General features: G+C 36.9%; 1 protein-coding gene across 4 annotated transcripts in view; it reads left to right on the plus strand.

Moving 5' to 3' along the window:
• PRKG1 (protein kinase cGMP-dependent 1) overlaps positions 1–25,174 on the plus strand; it is a 1,199,831-nt gene that overhangs the window by 1,136,972 nt on the left and 37,685 nt on the right. For 3 of the 4 annotated variants that reach the window (XM_059053703.2, XM_059053702.2, XM_067025120.1), the window contains one exon: positions 15,538–15,634. In XM_059053703.2, coding sequence (XP_058909686.1) covers positions 15,538–15,634 — 97 coding nt within the window. Of the gene's footprint in view, positions 1–14,852; positions 15,437–15,537; positions 15,635–25,174 lie in introns of those variants that run through there. The other variant, XM_059053704.2, reaches the window with a different exon arrangement.

Genomic DNA, 25,174 nt, shown 5'->3' on the forward strand with positions numbered 1-25,174 from the left:
ATGACACTTAGTTTCATATTTTGTTTATTTTGCAGTTTCACTTAATCAAGCACTATGAGTTATTCATATTTTTTGTAAACTAATAGATTATTACTACAGTTGAAAATGGATTGGATTAATATGAACCTAAAATTTAAAGAACATTTGTGTATTAGTTTCTTAGGGCTGCCATAACGAATTATTTAAAACCAAGTGCCTTAAAATAAAGAAATTTATTCTCTCACAGTCCTGGAGGCTAGAAGTTTGAAATCAAGGTGTTGTCAGAGTCATGATCCCTCTGAAGGCTCTAGGGAAGAGGTCTTTCTTGCCTCCTCCCACTTCCGGTGGTTGCTGGCAATCCTAGGTGTTTCTTGGCTGGTAACTGTGTTACTCAAATTTCTGTCTCCATCTTCACATGGCTGTCTTTCCTCTATGTGGGTCTGTGGCTTTTTTAATAAGAATACTAGTCATTGGAGTTAGGGCCTACTAATCTAGTATTGCTTCATCTTAACTAATTACCATCTAAAGAGATGCTATTTCCAAATGTGGTCACATTCTGAGGTTCTGTGTAGAAACGAATTATGGGGGGACACCATGCAACCCAGTACACTGCAGATGGTCTCCAGTGATCCTTGCCACCTGGTATTCTCATCCTTTCACTGTCCTCCTCCACACTCAATCATGGGTGGCCTGTCATCAGTAAAATACTGTGGAGGTGACAATTGTGTGACATCTGATGCTAGGCTATAAAAGACATTGTGGCTTCCACCTTGCTCTCTCTGGGTGAGGTAGTCACCATGAGATGAGGACACTCGAGCAGCCTATGGAAAGGAAATGATGCCTCCTGTCAACAACTAGCACCAGCTTGCTAGCCACAGGAGCAAGCTACCTTGAAATGGGATCCTTTTGTCCCAGTCAAGCCTTCAGATAACTATACCTCCAGCTGACATCTTCACTGCAACCTCAAAAGTAAGCCTAAGACAAAACTTCCCAGCTAAGCCACTCCAGAACACCAGACCCACAGAAGCTCTGAGATAGTAAACGTTTGAAACAACAAATCATCTTAAGCTGTTAAGTTTTGGGGTAGTTTGTTACACAGCATTAGGAAACTAATACACGTTTTGATTCTGGAATTTTGGTGCTACCATAACAATACCTAAAATATAAGGAATAAAATGGAATAGGGAGGTAGGTGGAAGCTTTGAAGAAACTGTTAGCAGGAGCCTGATGGCCTTTGAGGAGGCTGCCAATGAGGACATAAAGAAAAGTGAGGAAGACGTTATTGGAAACTGGAGGAAAGGGAACCCTGGTTATGTAGTGTCAGAAAGTTTGGCAACACTGTCACCTGTGGTGACATGGATAGTATAAAATGTATCTAGTGAACTGGATAATGTAGCCAAGGAGTCATTTCCAAGGTAAAGTGTTGAAGGTCCAACTTGGTTTCTTCTTGCTGCTTATGGAAAATGTGATATGAGAGAAAAAAGTTTTGTGAAGGAATGTCAAACAGAAATGAGCCAGGACTTTCTGGTTTTAATAATTCTTAGCCTCTCTAGATGACAAATGATGCTAAAATTAAGAAATGGCTTCCAGGAAAATATCAAATCCAGGACACTGTTGGGAAAACATGAGATAAATATGGAGCTAAAATTATGCCCGTGAAATCTTTTGTTACGCCCTCAGAAGTACTTAAAGTAGTGCCTCAGAGACCTATTCAGTCGGACAATGGACTTTCTAAAATGTCTAAGGGTGTTGTCCCTCAGCTGTCTCAGCAGAAGCCTAAGGTTAAAAAGACTTTATGTCAAGTCACAGAGATCTGTGGGTGTGGCTTTTGTCTATGGAATGAACTCCAGTAAAATTCATCAGAGACCCAGAAAGTTGTTAAGAGAATCATATTGACCAAACGTCACCAGCTTGGATCAAAAGCAACCACAGCCACACAAAATGAAAAAAGGCCTTTGGAATGTCAAATTTCTTCAAGCAGGAAGTAGGCTGAGAAAACTTTTCAACTTCAAAAATGGGCAGATTTTCAATTTCAAAAATGGACAACTAAGTGTGACTTGGGAAGAAGTGACAATCTGGAGGGCAGAGGCAAAAAAAAGAATTAACCCCAGGCCTTTAATTCTAATCAAAGAACTGCCAACGGTATCCTTTTACGGACCAATGAATGTGTGTGTTGGGGGGCTGGGGGTTGGGTCACACAAGTTTTCTCTTTGATTGACATGGCTTCAGATTGAGAACTATACTCAAAAGAGCTGTACTCAAGGAATCATGTTTGAGGCCCTTCATCTACACCTGGATCTGATTTACATGATGATATTCTGGACTTTGAGCTAATGCTATAAATGGGGTGAGACTTCTGGTAGCTTTGGAAAGGGGTGAGTGCATTTTGTATGTGGAAGCAATGTGAACCATTGGGGACCAGAGGTTGGACTGTAGTCGCCAGCTTCTAAGATGGCCTCCAATGAGATGCATCTCATGGTTTTCATGCCCTTGTCATCACCTCTCACATAGAATTACTGCTGCCCATGTGACCAACAGAATACCATGGAAGTAATTGGTGTACGATTTTTAAAGCTGGGTTATAAAACATTGTGGCCTCTGCCTTGCTCTCTGAGATTGCCTGCTTTGGGGGGAAGCCAGTCACCATGTCATGAAGACACTCAGGCAACTTGTGGAGAAGCTCCCATGGAGAGGAACTGGGACCCCCTGCCAACAGCGAACACCAGCTTGCCAGCCATGTGAGTGAGCTGCCCGGGAACCAAACCCTCAGTTCTAGTCAGGCTTCAGATGACGATAGCCTCAGATGACATCTTCATGAGAGACCCCAAGACCGACAGCCCAGCTAAGCTAATCCCAAATTCCTCACTCATAGAAAAGGTAGTAAATGTTTATTGTCACTTCAAGCCAATAAGCTTTTGGATAATTTGTTCTGTAGCACTAAATCCCTAATATATAAGCTTTATTAAAATCTAATGTAAGAAGCATGCTGAATGAATATGCTACAGTAAATTTTGTTTCAAGAAATAAATTGATGCATCTTATTTTGTTTTGCTACTTAATATTAAAATTAAGATTATTTGCAAGCAGCATATTTCATTGTACTTAATTCTATACATATAGAACTTAAAAATAGAAATTTTAGTCAACATCATTTTTAAAAGAAAATCTGAATGTAAGTTCTAGATATTAAGTTGTACTGATTTTTAAATAATGTGAGTGTTCTATGTATTCACTAAGTCAGTGAAGAAATTAAATCAATAAATAAGGAGCTGTAGTAGATATTTTTCACTTGATTTACACACACAAAAAGACAAGAAAATACGTTGGTCTAAACTGAGACTTTTTAAAAATAAACATATTTTATTGGATGTCTACTATAGGCTTAATATTTCTAAATGTTGTAATAAATGCAAAATAAGACATCGTTTCTTCCTTAAGAGAGTCTTTATTTTTTTCTCAGTAGAAAGCAAAAAGCTAGCAAATACTAAAACTTTAATAAAAGTTAAGGTACACTTTTGTGCTATTGGGTTAAGTACTTTCAAAATTCGGAATTCTAGAAGTAGAGTTGGTTAAGTGTTCATGAGAATGATTTGGATAGTTCGATAAATGTCACTTTATTGTTGCTGGACTTTGGAGTCTGCTGAGGCTGGAGATGATAGTATGCAGTCACCAGCTGCTTCTCTGCTCCCAGGGTTGCGGGATTGTGTGAATGGATAAGGAGGCCTTGCCTTTCAGTAAACAGTCCTTGATGTTCCCTTAGAATCATCCCTTTGATGGCTCACAGCCTGCACACCAGCAGGGGTAACCCCTTTTAAGAAGTCAGTATAGTTCACCCATGGGAGCAGCACATTATTCCTCGGTGAAAAATTAGCTTGCTTCTTCCCCTCTCCTGTTGTTTGGGGCTACCCAGGTGTCTCCTGGGAAGAAGAGGGGTACAAAGACGGATTTTAGTCTCTCAATAATGCAAATGAACCAAAACTCAATCTGGAACCCATTCTTAAACTCCAACCCCACTACTATAACATGAATTGCTGCTACCTAGATTCATGATCTTTGTATTTTCACAACCTTTCATTTTCTTATAAATACTTATCATGGGCCAATGATTGATTCATACACTTCTTCACCATTGAACACATTCACCATGTGATGTTATGGGATTTTCTAGGTAAGTAAATGGATGGTGGTGCTAAGAATCAGATGGTGATTTGCAGCACAGGTTCTGGACTCAGACTGCTTGTAGAGAAAACCCATTTCTATTCCTTGCAAGCGATGTGATTTTGGAAAGTTAGTATACTGTCTGTGCTTTAGTTTCCTCAGGGAGTGGTTGTTCCTTGTGAGAATTAAATAGCAATAAGTGGAGAGCGTTTAGAATAATGACTATCACATATTATGCATTCACCAAACAAAATGGCTGTTTGTGTTCGTTGATGTTGTTGTTGATAGAAAAACATACTGCCTTGTATTAATGCTTAGTTTATTCCAAGGGCACTAGTGAACTCCAACGTGCTAAATTCAAATGTTTGATTCTCATTTCTTATCCAGTTTGACCTATACATAGCTTTTGATACAACTGGCTATTGCTTCTTTCTTGCAACATCCTCTTTACTTGGCTTCCAGAACCCTATATTCTCCTGGTGTTTTCTTCTTCATTGGCTATTCCATCTCTGCTTCTTTGTTGGTTGCTCCTGATCTCTCTGACCTTTCAGTGCTGGTGTGGTCCAGGGCTCAGTCCTTGGATCTCTTCTTCTCTCTATCTGTACTTTCATCCTTGGTGATCTTGGGCTGTCTTATAGCTTCCAAATCTGCCAACTCCCAGATTTACATTTCCAATCCAGATGTCGTTTGGAACTTCAGACATCCAGCAGCCTGCTTGAAAAATCCACTTTCATAAATCATATACATTGCAAACTTAAAGTATCAAAACTGAACTCCTACTCTTCCTCCAAATCTGCTTTTCTTACATTTTTCCATATTGCAATAAATAGAATTCCATCTTTCCTATTTTTGAGGCTCAGAACTTCAGAATCATCCTTTTCTCCTTTCTTTTACTCACACCTCACATTTATCTAACAGCAAATCCTATTGACTCGACCTTCAGAATATGTCCCCAATCCAACCGCTTTGCGTTACCACCTCAGTCCAAGCCATGTCTTTTCTGGTCTTGATGATTGCTCTGGCTTCTGACTTGTCTCCATATTTCTGCGGGTGCCCTCCTATTGTATGTTTTCAACCTAGAAGCTATAAAAATAGACTGCTCAAAACCCTACAATAGCTTCCCTTTCAGAGTAAAAGTCACATCCTTACAGTGCTCTGCAAGCCCACAGGCAATTTGCACACCAGCCACCTTGCCCCCAATCTCATCTAATTGTAACACATAGCACACTCTTGCCCCAGAGCGACTATAGTTTGTCTCCTCTGCCCAGAATACTGCAACCCTAGATTCCATGTGGGCCAGCCCTTCACTAAGACGTCTCCTTCTCCGTGAGACTTTCCATAATTACCACAGTTAACATTTGCAGACCCCAACTGCTGTTCTGGCATCCCTATCCCCCCTTCCTTGCCTAATTTTGTTCCATAGCATTTACCACAGTTTAACATACTATATTTTACTTGTTTGTCTTTCTCCTCCACCAGTATGTAAGGCACATGGCAGGGGGTGGTTGGTATATTGTGTCCACTGCTGTATTCTCAGCATCTATAACAGTGGCTGACATATGCTTGATTCATTGGTAATTTGCTAAAAAGAGTTCAAGATATCATAGAACTGCCTGATTTTGCTGAAAACATAGGAAATTAGAATTCCATTTTGATTGTAATGCTCAGGTTGCTTAAATGGCCTAAAATAATTCCAGGGGTGTTTTATTTCACCTTGGCTTATTTAGTTCCAGTTATTTACCATAGTCTATCAAATGCCTTTTAGCATAACTGTCTTGCATAATTTACCAGTCTCAAGAGAGTTTGTTAGATTGGTAAATGCTAAAAAGATTACTGAATTTTCCTGGAATCAGTTTGTCTCTCATAGCAGGATTATTCTGTCATTAGCCTGGGGATAATTGCTATCACTCTCAGCCACTTGGTTTCCATTATAAAACATGCAGGGCAAAGGTCATGTCTTACCAACGTTGAAAATGTACTCTGTGGTTTTAGGTCAATTGAAATATTATTTCCATGCTGAAAAATAGTGACTGAAAAATGTGTCATAAGATGTGAAATGGGTCAAGCCTGCCCCAGGCATCTCTCAGGCGTTTGAGTCATTTACAGAGAAGGCTGAGTCCCTGATCATAGAATGTTCTGGTCAATGTCATTTTCATTTCACAGAAACTCCAGGGTAGGAAGAGAAAAAGGAAGTTGTTTGCCTTCTTTCAGGACTATTAGATGTCTTGTACCCATCATTTAAGTAAAGGTCACAATCCATCGGGGGGAAAAAAGATTGAAAACTTTCATGAATTGGGTCAACATGGCAGTCATAATTGCTGACTGAACTTAAAGTATATTTTGAATTCCTTTGAAAGTGTGCAGAAGTTGTTCAATATCAGTAGATTCTATCCAATGTTATGGTGAAAAAAAAAGATTATATAATTCTAAATTGCAAGAGATCTCATATTTTGTCAAAGACACATGTTATTAGTGGAATAAAAGTATAGTTAGAGAATTTTAACATCTGGTCCTTGAAGCAATTTGACAGGATTGAAGAATTATTATTATTCATTATTATTATTATTATTATTATTATTTGTGAATTATAGCCAAAGCAGGATAGTAGGCAACATGAAGGTACCATGAAGACAGGAGTTATTTCCAAACTCCTCTCATATCATTTATAAGAGTTGCAGTCCCATCTCACAAGTAATACTAATAAGGAAATATTGCTTATCTAACTAACACTTAGTGGTAACAGTCACACCTGATTCTTTTTTTTTTTCCCTTGAAGTAATGCATTCATAATGTGCTATTTTACTACAGAGGATAAAATGTATTCAATTCAGAAATGATATATAGATTGCACAGATGGAAGGTAGTTTTCTCACAAGAAAGAACCTGTTAAATATAGTAATATCTAAAGACCTAAATAAGAGCAACATCTGTAGATATCACTTCAGGTTGACAGTGTAACACAAGAGTTTCCCCTTTTCACTTCTTGGTGAAGTTTCACTGAGCATGTGTCCAGTTATATTATTGTTTTTCTGTGGGTAATGAGTGAAAAGTTGCTTTGTAAGTAATGAAAAACTGATAATTTCCATGTTACTTCTTAACTTTATGTTTCCAATTTCGGATCTCCTTCCCCTTCCAGAGGAAGTTAGCGATGCCATAGCTTTAAAATGCCTGTTTTAGCCGCAAAACTCAAATGTTCACTTTCTGTTAGAAAATCTAAAGCAGATGGTATACACTTGCTCAATATTTGGAATTCTTTAAAGGCAGGTAAATTTGAAATTCAGGTGTGGGTAGGTTAAGCTGAAGTCATAATCCTGGTAACATTTTCCCAAATAAAAAGAAACCCTTTCTTTTGAAATGCAAGTGTTTGTGTAGTTGTAGTTCTCAGCTGCATCCCTGCCATCATTACAGCCTCATTTTCATTAACTTGGCATAAATCCTCAAAATAATGTTTGTTTTGATTTCTGATTTGGATTTTCAATAGAAAGTGAAAGATGTGAAATGAAGAGGTAGCAGCTAAACCAGGCATTTAAGCCACTGCACTACTGATCTCAGAAGGAATCTGGTCTGGAAGGAGGAGACCTGAACTTAAAGTGGAAGGGGCTCTTGCTGTTAAACTTTTAGGGGTTATCTTTTGACTTAGAAGCCCCTACTTTTTTCCATTTGTCCCAACCGGGCAAACATTATTTAAAAAGTGATCAAATCAAGCCTGAGAATGAGAGGCCTATGTTTCAGGTTTTTCTATGGTGGTTCTTAATGCTCTTCTGCATGTCTCCCACTGGGCTGTGTACCTGAGCCAAGTGTCTGCTCCTCTTTACTAAGTGAGCTTCTAAGAAAGGGCATGGCATAGTGCCCGGCACATAAGGAGGTGCTCAATTTTAGTGGAGCACACAGACATGGAATGATAACAACAGGATTATATGCACAGTGAAAATGCTCTGCTTGACCATGTCTTAGCTTGCTCTTGTGTGTCCATGTCTACAGGACTAGGGACCTTAGTCAGAACCTGTCTGATACAGACCAGGCTCTTCAGGTCAGCGTCCCTGGGTGGAAATGGACGTTTGATAATATTTGCTAGAATGAATAGCAGTGAAACAACTGCAATAAGTGGATTCCAAAGCCTTATCATGTCAATTTCATCTCAAAAACATTTGCCTTTTTAATGAGTATTTTTCCACTGCCATTAGACATCCCCATGTGATGTTAATTGTATTGTATATTAATAGCATAGCCAATAAATTCATGTGACATGATGAAATGTTGCTTATATGCTTTGATGGAGCCTAAAAAAAGAAAGCAGATCTTTTGTATCCTTTTCTCTTCTGTTGTCATTTGTCAGTAAAACGATAAAGAAGGAATTTTCTCTCCAATTTATTTTATCTTGCACTGAGATGAGAGAAGACTTTCTCAGAACACTAGCCCCTGATGGCTGTCCATTTATATGAAGGAAATATCTCTTCTGGCATAAATAAAGTTGGGGACTGCATGCTTTTTCTGGTTGAATACATATGTGCAAGTATCTGTATTCTCTGAAGCAAAAATAATAATCACTGAATAACTTAATCAATAACTTTCTATTTTGGGCCAGTGACTCTGTTAAGGTAAGTAACAAACACCAAAGGGGAAAAATCTTTAATTCCTTTTTGCCAATTTTTTTCATGGCAATATATATTTACTTAGGCCATTATTTCAGAAAAAGAAAAGTTCATTTCAAACTACTATATGGAATCTATTTAAGAACTGAATAAATAAAAATGCATGTTGGTCAATACATTTCAGGCTAACATTGGGAGCTTATCCTCACTCATCTTTTACAAATGCTGCTCTGATGTTTAGATTTTTAAAAAATTATCTTTTGAGCATCAGTGTATTTTCATTCTGAGTCCTTTTAATTAACTGGAGCACACACACTCACAGGCCACATCATAGACAAGAAGGCATCAGTGCTTAGCTACAGGAGTCACATTCTTGACATAAATAAGTAATAAAATAACATATTATTCAAATATTTTATAACTTGAATGTTTGCCTTTGTTTTTCAAATATCAGAATATTGTAAAAACTGTGAAGATAGAATCAGATAGTAAAAAATATTACAGACCACAAGTCAAAATGCCAGCCCCTCATGCCTTAGTCTTTGTGACTGGCTAAGTCACTTACCATCTCTGGACTTAGTTTGTTCATTTTTTAAAATGTGAAGGTTGGATTAGATGAGCTCCCAAGGGTGTTGATGCAGATTTTGAACAATGTTAGTATCTTAATACTTTGAGATAAAGCATCTTTAAAGTTGTCTGATTCTCTACTATCTTGTTTAAAGGAAATTGAATTTCTGGGAATAAGTGTAAATATGCTACAATGTGAAACATGCCCAATGTTTCTAGTTCTAATTCTAGTGTTCAATTACTGAAATCAATCACCTATCACCAACTGGTCTACCCAGTTGCAAAACAGAAGTAAAAATACTTGTTATCCCATCTTCACAGAGAATCAGGAGGATCAATTAAATGAAATAAATTTTAGAGTCCTTGGAAGAAAAGAAAGGTACTTCCTAAATGCAAAGTATTTGCATTACTATCATTCTTATTATGCATCAGATATGAGCAATGCAATTTTCCCGGGTATTCCTGTTGGCTTTATCTTCTCAAGGGAATGTATTTGAAAAATAAGTAGAACTATTTCATGGCTACAGTACTTAAAAAAAAAGACTGTGTTTCTGAAAACCACAATTTTGGAAGTACAGAAAGCAAACTAATGCCATCTCAAATTCCCTGAAGAAGAGATTACATTTTCTGGAGAAAACTGACATAATGAAATACTTTATATTCATTAAGTTACTTTCAAGCTTTTTATTTCTTCAAGTTTTTACCACTACTGTTAAAAGACTAGTGACTATACCTGTACGCTTTATGGCCAAATAAATTAGAAATTGTCTCTTTTTGTTTAGAATTTTAGGAATAGGGTTTCTTATGTTTAAAAGTTTTGTCTGTTTTGTTTTTAAAAACCCTTATAGTAATAGAGACTTTTGTAAAGTGTTATTTGAAAAACATTATTTCAACAGGAAATAACTCCCTATACAAACCTTGAACAATAAAATGGTTCACAGTTTTACAATGAAGTCAGAAGATTCTGCTTTTAAAGTTTAGTTTAACAATGAGACTTTTTAATAAAGCAATTAAATTAATAAGAGATGACTGGTGACTTGATTATAGATTTAATAAAGACTATCCATATTTATTTTAGTGACAAAGCTTATTTAATTCCAAACATTTTAGAATCAGGGGAATAGGACATGCAGTAACTATTTTCACATACACAAAGTTAATGTAGCACAATGAGGTGATAGTCCCAGTAGTTTAAGCCCAAATCACATCTGTGTTAAATATGCAAATAAGTATTATTGGTCCAGTTTTCAATTCTGCTTTCTCTCTATATAGTTACTTGTCTGGCTGAATTTGTATTTACTCTTCAAGACCTACAAATTACTTAATGCACCAAGTTTTATTAAATCAAGAACTGTTATTACATAAAATCCTGTGTACCAAGTTAAGTGTTTATTCAGTAGATGGCCAGCATTACAGCTTGCATGCATCATAGACCAGGTTACATATTTTGTGCTTAAGGCCGACTGTCAAAAAGTTCTTACCTCCTTTAACTATTTCTGTAAATATTTATTTATAGATATCAATGTTCTTTGATCATATAAAAAGTGGAAGGATTTCTAGGAGTTTATCTGAACATTTAAGTAAGCTAGGACTCTGACTTTATCTATACAACTCATACTTATTTACTTAAGTGTATGTTGATATTCTTACAAAGGCCTACATGTTGAATTCAGGACTTGGACATACAAAGTCACTGACAGAGCCAGGACCACAAGTCATGAGCTTTTGTTTGTACGTTAGGATGAGCTCTTGCATTATTTTTAAGTCCAGAGTAGCCATCGATTGTCTGATTGAATCTCATCTTACCTATTAAAAGTTACAGAATGAAAATCTTAGTCATAGATGAGAGTTCATGTGTGTTTAATGAAACATTTATAGATTTCCCCAAGAACTGATAAAACTAAATTCAACAGGAAATAAAAATATACCCAAGAGCAGATGAGCACAGGCAAAGCAGTGGTGACTGATCTGCACGTGGGTTAAAAGATGCTAAGACTTCGTTTGATTTTTCTTGGAGACCCTTAGAGTAGGCTTCTGAAACTGATTTGGATTATAGATTTTGCTAAAGTAAATAGGGCACATTAGCCTTTTGTTTCATTGGCGTTTTTTTTTTTTTTTTTTTTTTTTGCGGTACGCGGGCCTCTGACTGTTGTGGCCTCTCCCGCTGCGGGGCACAGGCTCCAGACGCGCGGGCTCAGCAGCCATGGCTCACGGGCCTAGACGCTCCGCGGCATGTGGGATCTTCCCAGACCAGGGCATGAACCTGTGTCCCCTGCATCGGCAGGTGGACTCTCAACCACTGCGCCACCAGGGAAGCCCGTTTCATTGGCTTTTAATTACTGGCTTTTGTATCCCATCTGGAATGTCCCTTTGGATTCTTGGACCTTACTTTAAAACTGCACATACTATTGTTTGCTTTGTAGAATAATGCTGAGCCATTTCTGCTATTGTAATATCAAGGTGAAGATAAAATTTTAAGTTTCAGACATTTTTGTACTGGGTCATATTTGGTTTTCAGTATTAAGGAGAGATGTTTGCTTCTTAATAATAGTGGTCAGTCATAAGGAATAGAACCCAATTGTGTTATTTTGAAATGATGACATAATTGATTCATGGATGTCTGGTAACAACAAAAAAGAAACAATTATGGTGAATAATAAAGGACATCTGAGTCTTACTCTTTGGTTTTGTGGAAGCTGGTGATATTGGAAGAGATGGAAAAATAAAAACTAATGGTTATTATCTATTTCTGAAAGGAAGTGAATATAATACTGGATAGATATGTAGTTTTAGATAAAGAGAGGTTAAGATTATTCCAGTATTATTTTTCTGTTTCTAGACTTGGCATGTATGTCTTGGTCTCATCATCATTACACCTGCAGCTTTACATTTTCATTGCTTTTAGAACCTCCTTTGGTGAATAAGCAGAAATGAAAAGAGAAGGTGAAAATGTAGGCAACTTTGTTTCTTTCTAGCAGTTCTTGGAAGTTCCATATTTCACTATTTAAAGAGTACCCTGTACAAATTAGTGACTGTGGATTCTAATCACCAAAGCCCCAGGTGAATCTTATGGTCAGGTAAATGATATATTATCTCTCTACTTCACCCAACACACTTATTCTCTTGTTATATAGTTATTTGCATGTTGTTAACCTATTTTGAGAGTTTATAAGCTCCTTGAAGTTATACAGACAGAGTATGTCAGTATCTGCACTTTTCTGGAAAGAGAATCCATAGCTTTCACCCTATACTAAAAAAAAAAGAATACAGTTGACCCTTGAACAACATGGGTTTGAACTGTGCAGATCCACTCATCTGCAGATTTTTTTCAGTAGTAAATACTACATGATCCAGTTGGTTGAATGGGCAGATATGGAACTATAGATACAGAAAAATTGTGGATATGGAGGACCCACTATAAATTATACATGAATTTTTGACTGTAGGAGGGTCGGCGCCCCAACCCTTGCATTGTTCAAGGGTCAACTGTAAATAATAGTATTGTCTTAAAAAATCTGTATCTCAAACTAAGGTAGGCACATTAGAAAATACACTTCATACTCCTTGCTAGATTTTAAGCAACCAAACATCAGGAATTGAATGCCTTACTGATATATATTTCCCTTAGCACTTGGGAACTGTCCCTCTCATAAACACTTTTGCACAGATGGACTTTAGAGTTGCATAAATCTGGGCCTAATTCCTTGGACCTGGTACCCCACAGTAGTAAGTAAGCCAGGAACTTGTGTTCCACGGTTACCTCCTTCAGGCAAGAGAAGTTTTATAGAACAAGAGCCATTTATTGAACCAATTTATTTTGTCTCCTTCCCCACTCAAAATTATCAACTCTAAAGAAAGGAGAACATAACGGATAGATTCAAATTATTTTCAAATAATTCCTGAGTAAAAAAAAGAATAAAAACATCCCTCCAAGTTACGAGCTAGAGGGGTGAGATACCTCCAGAAGCTAAATCATCTAGTTCGGCTTTTTTTTTTTTTTTTTTTTTTTAACTCATCCATGGTCGGACATGTATTAATTGGCAAATTGTCTCCTCTCATCTCCTATACCTTCCTTAACCACCTTACCATTCTATAGCTCTTGTTGCTTTAACCATCCAGTTGTACTTATTTATCTTCTTTTTTTTTAAACATCTTTATTGGAGTATAATTGCTTTATAATGGTGTGTTAGTTTCTGCTTTACAACAAAGTGAATCAGTTATACATATGTTCCCATATCTCTTCCCTCTTGCGTCTCCCTCCTTCCCACCCTCCCTATCCCACCCCTCCAGGCGGTCACAAAGCACCAGTTGATCTCCCTGTGCTATGCGGCTGCTTCCCACTAGCTATCTATTTTACGTTTGGTAGTGTATATATGTCCATGCCACTCTCTCACTTCGTCAAGTGCTGATGTGCAACAAATGGCTGAAGATGATTTGTTTAGACATCTTCCAGACTAATTTTACAGAACCCAAATATAAGGATTTGGGGGGGGCAGGTGTGTCTTCAGGAGCTATAAGTAATAACACCATACTTTAAATATATAAAATGGTGTCAGAGTAGTCTGAAAGAGTTTACCCTCTTCAATCTGAGATTTCTAAATCCAGCAAGCACATAAGATATTATTCAAAAACAATCTCATTAAGAATTTGACTGCCAGAAATTCTTGAACACCTACATACGATCATGGAGTTGGGCGGGGGGGGTCTGATCCCAGCAGGTGTCCTTTTTAAACACCTGTTGGAGTGAGCTCTGCCACTGGCCCTTTAAATGGTATGGAGTTTTGATTTTCCAAAAGCTGGAAGCCAGTTGGAATGCTAGAAATGCACATTTGTTGCTTATGTTCCATTCTAGTAAACCATCTCCTGAAGTGCTATGTTGATCTCTTGATTGTGTAGTTAATGAGAGAAATCTATAGATACCATTCAGAATGCCTAGCAGTCTTGTTTATAGAGGTTAACTGGAGGGAGTTGATTTCCCATAATCAGCTAATAACGAGAAACACTTTACCATCTTGTGAGTCTTTCAAGAATTGATGTGTTAAAAACCAGAATTGTCATTGTAAATTGGAGAGTGTTGAAAGCTCACCTAGATAACTGTTTTACATTTTTCCCAAGTAGAGAGTCTGAATTTGTATTTGATTATAATGAAACAGCTAAAATGTTACACAGCTTAAGGCCAAACATGCCTGTGAATGATTCTATGCAAAAGCTGACATAAACAAACTGTGTTAGTATCACTATTTCAAGCATGTTCATCATGTCTATATATAGCATACTACTGAATCAGGTACCGCCTGGCTGAAGGTCATGGGTTACACATAGCTCTTCAAATACTTTATTTCTGAGACAGCTGAATTACTCCCTGACCTGACTTTAGTGAGTGGAGGATCATCATCTTTATGCCTTACTGCCCTTTCTAAAAATAGTGGGGGCTTTAACAAGGAGATATTTTAAGCAGCTCATATTCACTTGTCTCATCAGGGGAAGCTTATTTTGGCCACTTGCATGTGTCCAATTTGCATGTGCTTAGAGTTAAACTTTTGGAGGCTAGTCTGTGCTCCTCCACACCACTCATCTAAGAAACTGGCAAGCATAGACACTGGAATTACTAGCTGAGAGTCAGTGGGTAAACACAAATGAAGGGAAGACACTTTTTAGGAATGTGAATATGCTTCCGAAATCATCCATTTCAGACATTTTCACATCAGTCCTCAGCTTTTCGGATCCGTTTTCATAAAACCTGGCCGTGATTTCACTCCAGAGACCTCAATGATCTTGCCGCTTTTAATAAACATTAATAGGAGCCACTGCCAGCCTGTGGATAAGGGAAACTAATGAGAAACTGCCATCCAAAATCTGAACAGCAAAAACAAAACCAAGCAAAACCAAAAAATCCAAAACAAAACCAAAAAAGAACAACTCAAACAATCTGTGCTCACAAGAAGACGCATAGAAAAACACCGAGATGTAACTTTGATTTGATAACTGGATTTATCAGTCACATGACTGACATGCAGTGGGTACTTTGTATTTTTCTACTCTGAATTACAAGTGCAAATCTGTTATTTTGCACAACTGGGACCAAAAAATTATGAGTGTGAGAAAACGCAGACTCTAAAAACAAGATGGAATTTAAGCAGGTAAACCCTGTTTCACAGTCATGTCATTCCGGTACAGTTGTACGTGGTACTCGTGTTTGCACCTCTAAGAAATTTCCATTTTTTCGCATCAAAAACTCCAGATATGAAGCTGAAGCTGCTTTCTTCGCCAACCTGAAGCTGTCTGATTTCAACATCATTGACACCCTTGGAGTTGGAGGTTTCGGACGAGTAGAACTGGTAGGTGATTGCTCTTTAAATGCTTTTGAGAGTCCTGTCTTCCTTTTTAATTTTTTTCTCCTAGATTAAGATTTCTCCTTTCTTCTCTTTCTAATCACTAATTACTGTTTTTCCTAAATTGGTACCAAATACTCTCATTTCAGCACAACAGAGTTTGCAACAAAGCGAACTACGTTATGTAATCAGTAAATGAAAAATAAAATAATCACCAACTTACTTTTTAGAAAAACTCTGCATATTAAATGAAAGGTAAACACATTTACTTAATGAGGAGTCATAAAGCACTTATTACCTGCTGATTTTCTGTGATCTTTATTTACTTCCTTAGTTCTGAGCAGTGCTCACTAACTTAATTATGCACTCTATCTATAATCACAATAACTAAAATGTAAATTTAAATATATATAAAGGGAGATGAGGTATATTTACATGTATTATATATCTATGTATATAACATATAATTATTCTCACCACTGCTTTAAAAATTAAGTGAATGGTGTTGTAGTTATTCTGTGATTCTGTAGTTACAAGCACCTATTTAGATTATAGTACATATATATACACACATATATATAACTGTATTAGGTAATATGGTATGAATATTTTATATAATTTATTTCACACACATGTTTATTTGTGTGTATACACACACAGCTAAGTGAAGATGAAGAAGACATTTTGGCACAAGCTCATACATTAAACACATGGCATCAATATGGTGTAAACCAAATGAAAGCATGTTCTAGTGTGCCTTTGTTTAAAATATAAATTTAAAAACTGACATATTGCAACAAAAATTAGAAAAAAATGTATTCTTGTGACTGAGTTGCTGCATTCCAGACTGTGTGGGTAAAAACCGTATTTGAGAATGTAGATTAATGTCCACCTCTCCTGAACATGGAGGAGTCCCTGATAGCAGACACCAGTACAGTATGTTAGGACCTCCCTGAGACTGTGTACAGTTCATTAAATGGTTACTGTTGCCATCAGGCAGTAGGAGAAATCCCCTTCCATAAAAGTAGATTGACCTAGCACTATTTTTGTATTTGTCCATTTGTGCTGTAGTTGGGATTTTTGACTTTGATGGGCAGAATGATGTTACTTACTTAAATATTAGACAAGAAGGGTTTAGAGCCATAAAGTGGTTCACTGAATTTGTGTTATGCTTCCCTTAACACTGGCTGGAAATACTATAGTAATACTACTCATGACTTGATTCCTAACTTCATAGTGTGCCTCTGGGGACCTAAGTATTGAATGTTTTCAATTACAGGAGTAAAAATCAAGTAAGGGCTTAGAAAAACCTCTTGCTTTTCTGAATCCTGCCAATTAATGCAGTCTTAGATTTATTCTTCAAGAACATTAATTTTGTGATGAAATATAACTTCACATAGTTAATGAAGATTTAATGACAGTGTTATACATGAACAGCTTTGCACTGGGAGTGTTGGGACACAGCAACAGCAGAGAGTGTAGAGCTCCTAGCCATGAAGGATTTATTGTCTGCTGTGTTTATTTACATAGTTGTATGTGTCTAAACCCCTCTCTCTATGAAGCACTATAAAGGACAGAATTCCCTAGAGATTAATTTTAAGGCCATTACAGTTTCTTAAAATTATTTTTTTAAGGACCGTGGGCAATAAAATTGCTGTTTTAGTTGACCAAAAAAATCAACATTGTAACTTTGTGGTCTCCTAAAGAGGTCTGATAACTTCAAATTGGGAACCTTTAAGTTACCAGTGAGGTATTTTATGAAATATAGGAATTTACTTAGGATTTTTGAAATACTGGAAATCACTGAAACCACTTCAAGATGCATAATCAAATGCCAAGCTGATAGTGGAAAACTTCTAGAAAATTCCCTCAAAAATGTGAGGAGGCACAAACAACCACAAAATTAAGGAAGGTTCACAGTGGGCATATTAAAGGTAAATGCAGTTTTAAAAGACAAAATATGTATGTGTTTGTAGGCATGTGTGTGTTTGAGTACCTACATATTTATATATAATCTTCATCCCAGGAGTGGTAATCAAAGGCAGTTCAGCGATTTTCTTCTAACGGATGTGATATTTTACACGTCTACACAAATGTTTTTAGACTAATGGAAATCATAACCTCAAGGATTAACTTAGGTTGCAGCTGTAGCCTGGTTTGAAAAACTTCAGATGTATTCCTGAATGATAAACCCATAATGGGTTATAAAGTATAACTAGTACATCATGGGTAGAGGTGCATGTCTTTAACCTCTGAAGTGACATCATCTTGCGCGATCTTGCACTTCCCAAACACACTAGAGGATTATCCTAATACCCAAATTGTCTTCACTGTTCAATGTGGACTACCCATTTAAGTGATCAGTATTATCACCCCAGAATCCATTGCTTCCACTTCTTGCCACTTACTAACTGCCCACTAAAATTAATTACTGGGCATGAAAAATATTCTTTTCTGTGATGGTTCATTTTTACATGTATTCAGTGATGCCAGAATTGGGAGTTTGGCTTCAACACTTTGACTGTAATTATACATACTGTTGTCATAGCAGACCACGAATCTCCATGAGGACAGTGGTGACTGCCCAGGAGGTAGCAGTGTCCTGTTAGAGTAGGACTCACACCCTTCAGAGGTAGGAGGAGGGTCTAGGCAGAGCCCAGTTCTGTTGTGATTACAAAAGTTTTCTTTTCACTCCCCTCTGCAAATGGTGCATGCGAGATAATTTTATCAGTATTATAGAGTGCTATCTTTACACAATATAACCTTCACATGAACTCATTTATGTATGTTTTACATATACACAGTACTGAACATGTTAATACCAAGTATATAATACTTACACGTTGAACCTACCAAGTCTTTGTTCAGTAGTAATGTTGATCAGGTAAATGACATTATAAAAATTACCACAGTTACACTTTAATTTTATAATTCTATTTTAAAAAATTTTCCCAGGTGTTGATTATAAGATTATAAGATGATAAACTACTGAATTGGGTATGAAGAATTAAGAAATTTGAATTTGTGAACCCCATTTCCTGTTAGAACTAAGTTAGGAGTGTAGTTTTATTATCATTTGGTATACAGATCATATTCATGTTATTTGCTTAATGTAATACCATTCAAACACTTCTTAGCATTTCTTAATTTTTATCATTTATGTCAATTTAGACACAGGGGTATTTTTCAGGCAGAAGAATTGCTAAAATAATTTATTGCCAAATTTTAGAGATGAGAACATAATTTTGGAACATAATAGAAACTTAAATATTTTTTCAATGATGAGACCAGAAGCTTGAAGTGAAGGTCTCATAGGAATGGGAGTTCTTTTATGTTTTTGTTTTTTTTTTTTAATTTTATTTTATTTTTGTGGTACGCGGGCCTCTCACTGTTGTGGCCTTTCCCGTTGCGGAGCACAGGCTCCGGACGCGCAGGCTCAGCGGCCATGGCTCACGGGACCAGCCGCTCCGCGGCATGTGGGATCTTCCCGGACCGGGGCACGAACCCGTGTCCCCTGCATCGGCAGGCAGATTCTCAACCACTGCGCCACCAGGGAAGCCCGGGAGTTCTGTTCTTACGTTATTCAGTCTATTTCATAAATACTTTTAGCATAAGTGATTTCAACTAGTTTAATATCAGACATGTCTTGTCACACCCATTACCTTTGGGAAGTCATTTATACTGCTTTCCTTTCTGTGATCTGGTATATACCGTATTTTCTGCACGTATTTTTATTTTGAAGAACCGCTTTCTAACTTATTCAGTGCTACCTGTTTACAGAATATTTTCCAGAAGACCACACTCCATTTATAATAGCACCTTCAGCTAAAGAACTCAACTTTTTAAAAATATATGATTTACTCATTAAAGCTATGAACAATGCTGTAAGACATCTAGGTAATCCTCTTAATTTACAAGACATGACTGTAAAATAAGGAGATGGATTTTACAAATCACAAGTGAAAATTAGTCCCATTGCTTTATGGTCACATTCCGAATTTACTCTCCTTTGCTCTTGTCAGAGAGGTGCTTGCTTTTCAGAGTAGATTGGTACAAGTCAAACTTTTCAATCTAGCCGTGCTGTGTAGTGGTTGCTTTAAATAATAAATATGTAATCTATTTATTCAGCAATTCAATGCCTCATATACCAGAGCACCATACTTGGATAAAATATAGGAAGAATGATATGGAAAACATAATCTCTGTCTTCTTGGATTATATTCTTTCTACACAATTATTATGTATTTATGTAGCTGGGATATACACAGTTTAACAGAAAATAGCCACTGCCTCTAGGGACTCACAGTCTACTAGGAGGGACATCATGCAAACTAATAAGTAAACCCATAATCAGAATATGAGCAGCACGTGCTCAGTGCATGGAGGAGCCAGATTGCTTAGGGGAGGTGGCATTTCTAAGACAGAGGGATCGACATTAAGGCGTTGCCATAAATAACCTCAAGCATTATGGTCTGCTCTCGTAAGATGAAACTACTGCAGGATAGTTTGTTAATAAACTGATATTAATAACGTTTATTAATAAATTGGTATTACTTTCTTACTAAAATAATCGAGCTTTTCACTTGAACCCAGCTTTACGATCTTCAAATGGCTCTCATATCCAGTATATAATTTTGCCTTTAGAGCTATCGTAAGCCACATTTCACAGGAACTAAGTCATGAATAATGTGTATAAGTGACCTAAGATCACACGGTCACTGAAAGAGCTGTTGTTATTGCCCAGAACTACTGATTTTTAAACTAGACTTTTTTTTTTTTTATCATTCTGACTACTAAAAATATTTAGATTCTTATCACCACCAATAACAGCCGCCATTATCAAGTCAGACAAGTGTCACTTTATTATCATAGGTACACCTTTGTATTTTAAAAAAAAGTCTTCTAGAATTCAAGAACCTGTCGTAGACATAAATATGGAATAGGTGCCATGATTATCTGCTATTCACCTCTTCTTCTATTGAACCTTCAGAGACTCTTTTTTTCTGTTTTCTCTTTTGCGGCTCCTAGTTGAGTGTTAAAATATCTGTGGAGGAAAAAAAATAAAGATCAGACAGTATCACGTGGTAGCTAAAAGCTAGAGCTCTGGAATCAGACTGTCTGGATTGAGATCTTACCAGCTGTGTGTGATTAGTCATTTACTTAAACCTCCTGAGCCTCAGTTTCCTCATCTCTAAAAGGAAGATAATAATAGGCTGTGTGCCTCAAGCATTGCAAAGATTAAATGAGTTAAAGTCCCAAAATAGTGCCTCACGTATCACAGGTCAGTAAGTGTTGGCAGTGTTGTTATTACTATTAAAATATTCTAATGATAACTATCATTTTCAGCTCTACCCATAGAAAAGGAAGGGAATGAAATATTTTACCCTTTTTTCTCCCATTATTAGGCCAAGTGCTGAGAATACAAGCATTTCTCCAATACATGAGCGCGTCTAAGGTGTTCAAATGACCTTCAGTGATAGCTTCTATTAAATTCCCCCAAACCACTAAAGCACCTTACTTTCTTTACTTTTTTTTTTTTTTTTTTTTTTTTTTTTTTGCGGTATGCGGGCCTCTCACTGTTGTGGCCTCTCCCGTTGCGGAGCACAGGCTCCAGATGCGCAGGCCTAGCGGCCGTGGCTCACGGGCTTAGTTGCTCCGCGGCATGTGGGATCTTCCCGGACCAGGGCACGAACCCGTGTCTCCTGCATCGGCAGGCGGATTCTCAACCACTGCGCCACCAGGGAAGCCCAAGCACCTTACTTTCTGATCTGTCATGAGTAGAGACGGGAAACAATTTTCACTCTTCCTCACACTAAACCTTTGTGTACATGAAGTAGTCTGCTCTTATTTATCCATTTCTCTTCTAAATTGTAAAGCCCCACCTCTTAACCTCTCAACAGGAAATCGTTTTTGGTGCAAACTGCTAAATCATATCGAGTTTCTCCACAATCTTCTTAAACCATGGCACCCTGATTGGGCATAATAAGGGTCTGGCTCTTGCCAAATGGAGGACAAAGGTCATTTCTCCTGTGCCACAATCCCATGATTGGATTGCCCAGGTGGGGGCAATGTGGTAGCAAGTTGTAAGAATTCTGCCACACTCACAATCACATTTGTGTAACAGGGTCTGTGTGCTGTACATATGGGCATCCATACCACTCTCATGGCATTTTTGCCAGCTGCTTGGTTACTGTGTGTCACATGCAAGTGACGTGGAAGGCTATGTAAAGCAACTAAAAAAAATAGGGACTAAGAGATGATTAAGCAAGAAATATGGTGATAAACCTATTGCTCAGTCACAGAGTTTTGTTTTGTCATTATGAAAGGGGAAAGCCTAAGCCAAAGGGAAACCCCACGTGAGACGAAAACCCTTCAAGAGCTTCTTACTGCCAAGCCACATGACAGTGAAATAGAATAGCTGTGGGATCGCTGGACAGCACTGCCATTTATGCCCACTGTGATTTATGCTGCAGAGGATGCCTGGGAAACCCTGCCATCCTAAGGCCTTGTGTCCTCTGTAGCCAAGGTAAATAAGGACTCTATGCTGGTGGAAAACTCAAAATTGCCTCATTTTAACATAGCCTTTTCTCTAGAAATACCCTACTTGGATTATTATTAAATATGTCATCCTCATTTATATTTATTCTTCAAAAGAATGAACACTGACACAAATTAGTATTTGTGATAGTGTTGATTTTTGAGAAAATAAGTTATTCAGATAGCTAATGAAAATACAATTTGATAAATGCTAATTGAACATAATAGGTGCAGTCACAATACAGGCATTCCTCAGAGATATTGTGGGTTGAATTCCAGACCACTGCAATAAAGCAAGTATCACAATAAAGCAAGTCACAGGAATGTTTTGGTTTCCCAATGCATATGACAGTTATGTATACAGTATACTATAGTCTATAAAGCATGCAAGAGCATTATGTCTAAAAAAACAATGTACATACCTTAATCAAAAAATACTTTATTGCTATAAAATGCTATCATGAGTCTTCAGTGAGTAGTAACATCAAAGATCACTGATCACAAATTATTATAGCAAATAAAATAATAATGAAAAAGTTTGAAATACTGTGAGAATTACTAAAATGTGACACAGAGACACGATGTGAGCAAATGCTTTTGGAAAAATGCTATCGACAGGCTTCCTCGACACTGGGTTGCCACAAACCTTCAATTTGTTAAAAATGCAGTATCTGCAAAGTGTGATAAAAAAAAATGAAGCGCGATAAAATGAAGTATGCCTGTATACTGCAACTTCTAAAACATCTAACCACAAGAGAGTTTCTAAGCCGAAATCACAGGTAATAAAATTTATCTCTGCTTTGACATATATAAGGTAAAATATGCATGAATTCATCTTGTTACTGTAGCATATATTATCTTTAGTACATTGATAGCTGGAATACAATTTAGACTAAATGAATGACAACAAATAGAACAGTCACACTCTTATACATCTTTTGAAATTACAGGAATTTTATACACTAGCCATCTATTGAAATGAACATTTTTCTTTAAAAGTGTTTGAAATTAGTGTTCTATAATAAAGTAAAATGTTAGCATTTCCTCCTCTAAACCTTCATGTTTTTCTAGAAAGATCAATCCACAGTTGGCCCTCAATATTCACAGGTTCCCCATCCATGAATTCATCCAACCTCAGATTGAAAATATTCAATAAGGTTTCGAAAAGCAAAACTTGAATTTGACATGCACCAGAAACAATTTACATAGCATTTACATTGTATTTACAACTATTTATATATTACCTATGCTGTATTTATACCTATTTACATAGCATTTTCATTGTATTAGGTATTATAAGCAATCTAAGGATGATTTAAAGTATACGGGAGGGTGTATTTAGGTTATATACAAATATTATTCCATTTTATATGAGGGACTTGAGCATCTAAGGATTTTGGTATCCACAGGGGAGACTGGAGTCAATCCCTCAAGGATACTAAGGGACAATTGTAAATCTAGAAGGCACTGGACATGTCTTTCCATGGCTTAAGATAAGTTTTGAATGAACTGTTTTATCACCACTTAACAGTTTGGTCACTCACCTTTTTGTTTTCTGTGACATAAATTTGATTTTTTTTAATACAGTGAATTTATGGTCACGTCACATTCAGTAAAAGTTTATCTATTAAAAAAATTCCTAAATATTTTTTGTAGGATATAGCAATATCATGTGTGATTCGTGCCCTCAAAGAACATCTTGCCTTCTCCTAAGTAAGAAGATAAGATCAATACATATGAAAAATAGCAAGTGAAATCCTATAGTATTGCATTAAATTCTAAATCATGAAGAAGGGTTCTCAGCATTTCAAAAAGAGAGCATTTGGAGCTGATGATGTAGCGAGGCCCTGAGAAGACACAGAACTTGAGCCAGGGCTTAGAGAATAGGTTGGGATTTCAATGAACAGATGCGAAAAGGCCATTTGGGGGAAAGGCCATTCCAGGAAAAGTTTACAACACAGAAGGCCACGTGTTTTCACAGGACACGAAAGCAAGTGGCCTGACTAGAGGTTGTGTGAGGGAGCAGTGAGAAATACTAGATAACCAACTGACAGGGTATAACTATATTATATTCTTAAAGAAGATTAGGCTTTAAGGCATTGGGCATTTTGGGGCATTAGGTCAAGTGAAGAACGCAAATAAACACACTCAGCTCTCAACTTCCACCCATAAAATAAAGGAATACACTATAAGGCGACTAGATGGGCTATTTTTAGGTGGCAGTGCTCCCAAAAATAAACATCATAATTTCTCTTCTGAATAAGGTAGTTTACTTTGTGCCAAGATGTATTCCTCATCCCTGAAAATTTTATGTAAACACTTTCAAAGAGAGATCCCCTCCGTGAAAGGGAAAAACAGTCTCCTTGTATATGTTAGTAATGTTGGAAATAGCCATGTTCTCTTAAATAAAATGAAATGATTTATCTTGCTTTCTAGAAATAAATATAAAGTAGATGATTCTGAATGTTTCACTGTAGCTCATCAGCTGTATGCATCTAATTTATTGCTAATTCATATTCTGTCCTTCATATTAACATCCCCCATTGTGCTGACATATATCATATATTAGGCTAAACACTGGGCTAAGAAATCAGGAGATTTTGTGAGCCACATGGCTTGGTATTTAGCCCCAGATTCAGTTAACTGCCTTGCAAATTCACAGTAAGAGCGGGGAGATCATCAATACCCCAAAAGTAACAAGCTAAACCAATGGGAACCACTGTCTGGTCATGGCTGCAATCTCATATTCCACTTTCATGAACAAAGCAGTTTCAATGTTTAATGCGACTGTTTTTCATAGATAAGTTAGCATAAGCAAAAAACCAGTAAACACATGTTGAACTGGCTTAACTACATGTGAAGTACGAAATCTCGTGAAAATTTTGAAGTAGAAAAACAGAGACAGAAGTTATAAGTTTTTTAATATCAGAAAGGGTGAAGTTTGAATATAGCATATATTAGGACATTAAGATCTGATTATAAGCCATTTGATTAAAAGTCTTCCAGTAA

The sequence above is a fragment of the Kogia breviceps genome, chromosome 2 (assembly GCF_026419965.1).
Source record: "Kogia breviceps isolate mKogBre1 chromosome 2, mKogBre1 haplotype 1, whole genome shotgun sequence".
In the NCBI taxonomy this organism is placed as follows: Eukaryota; Metazoa; Chordata; class Mammalia; order Artiodactyla; family Physeteridae; genus Kogia; species Kogia breviceps.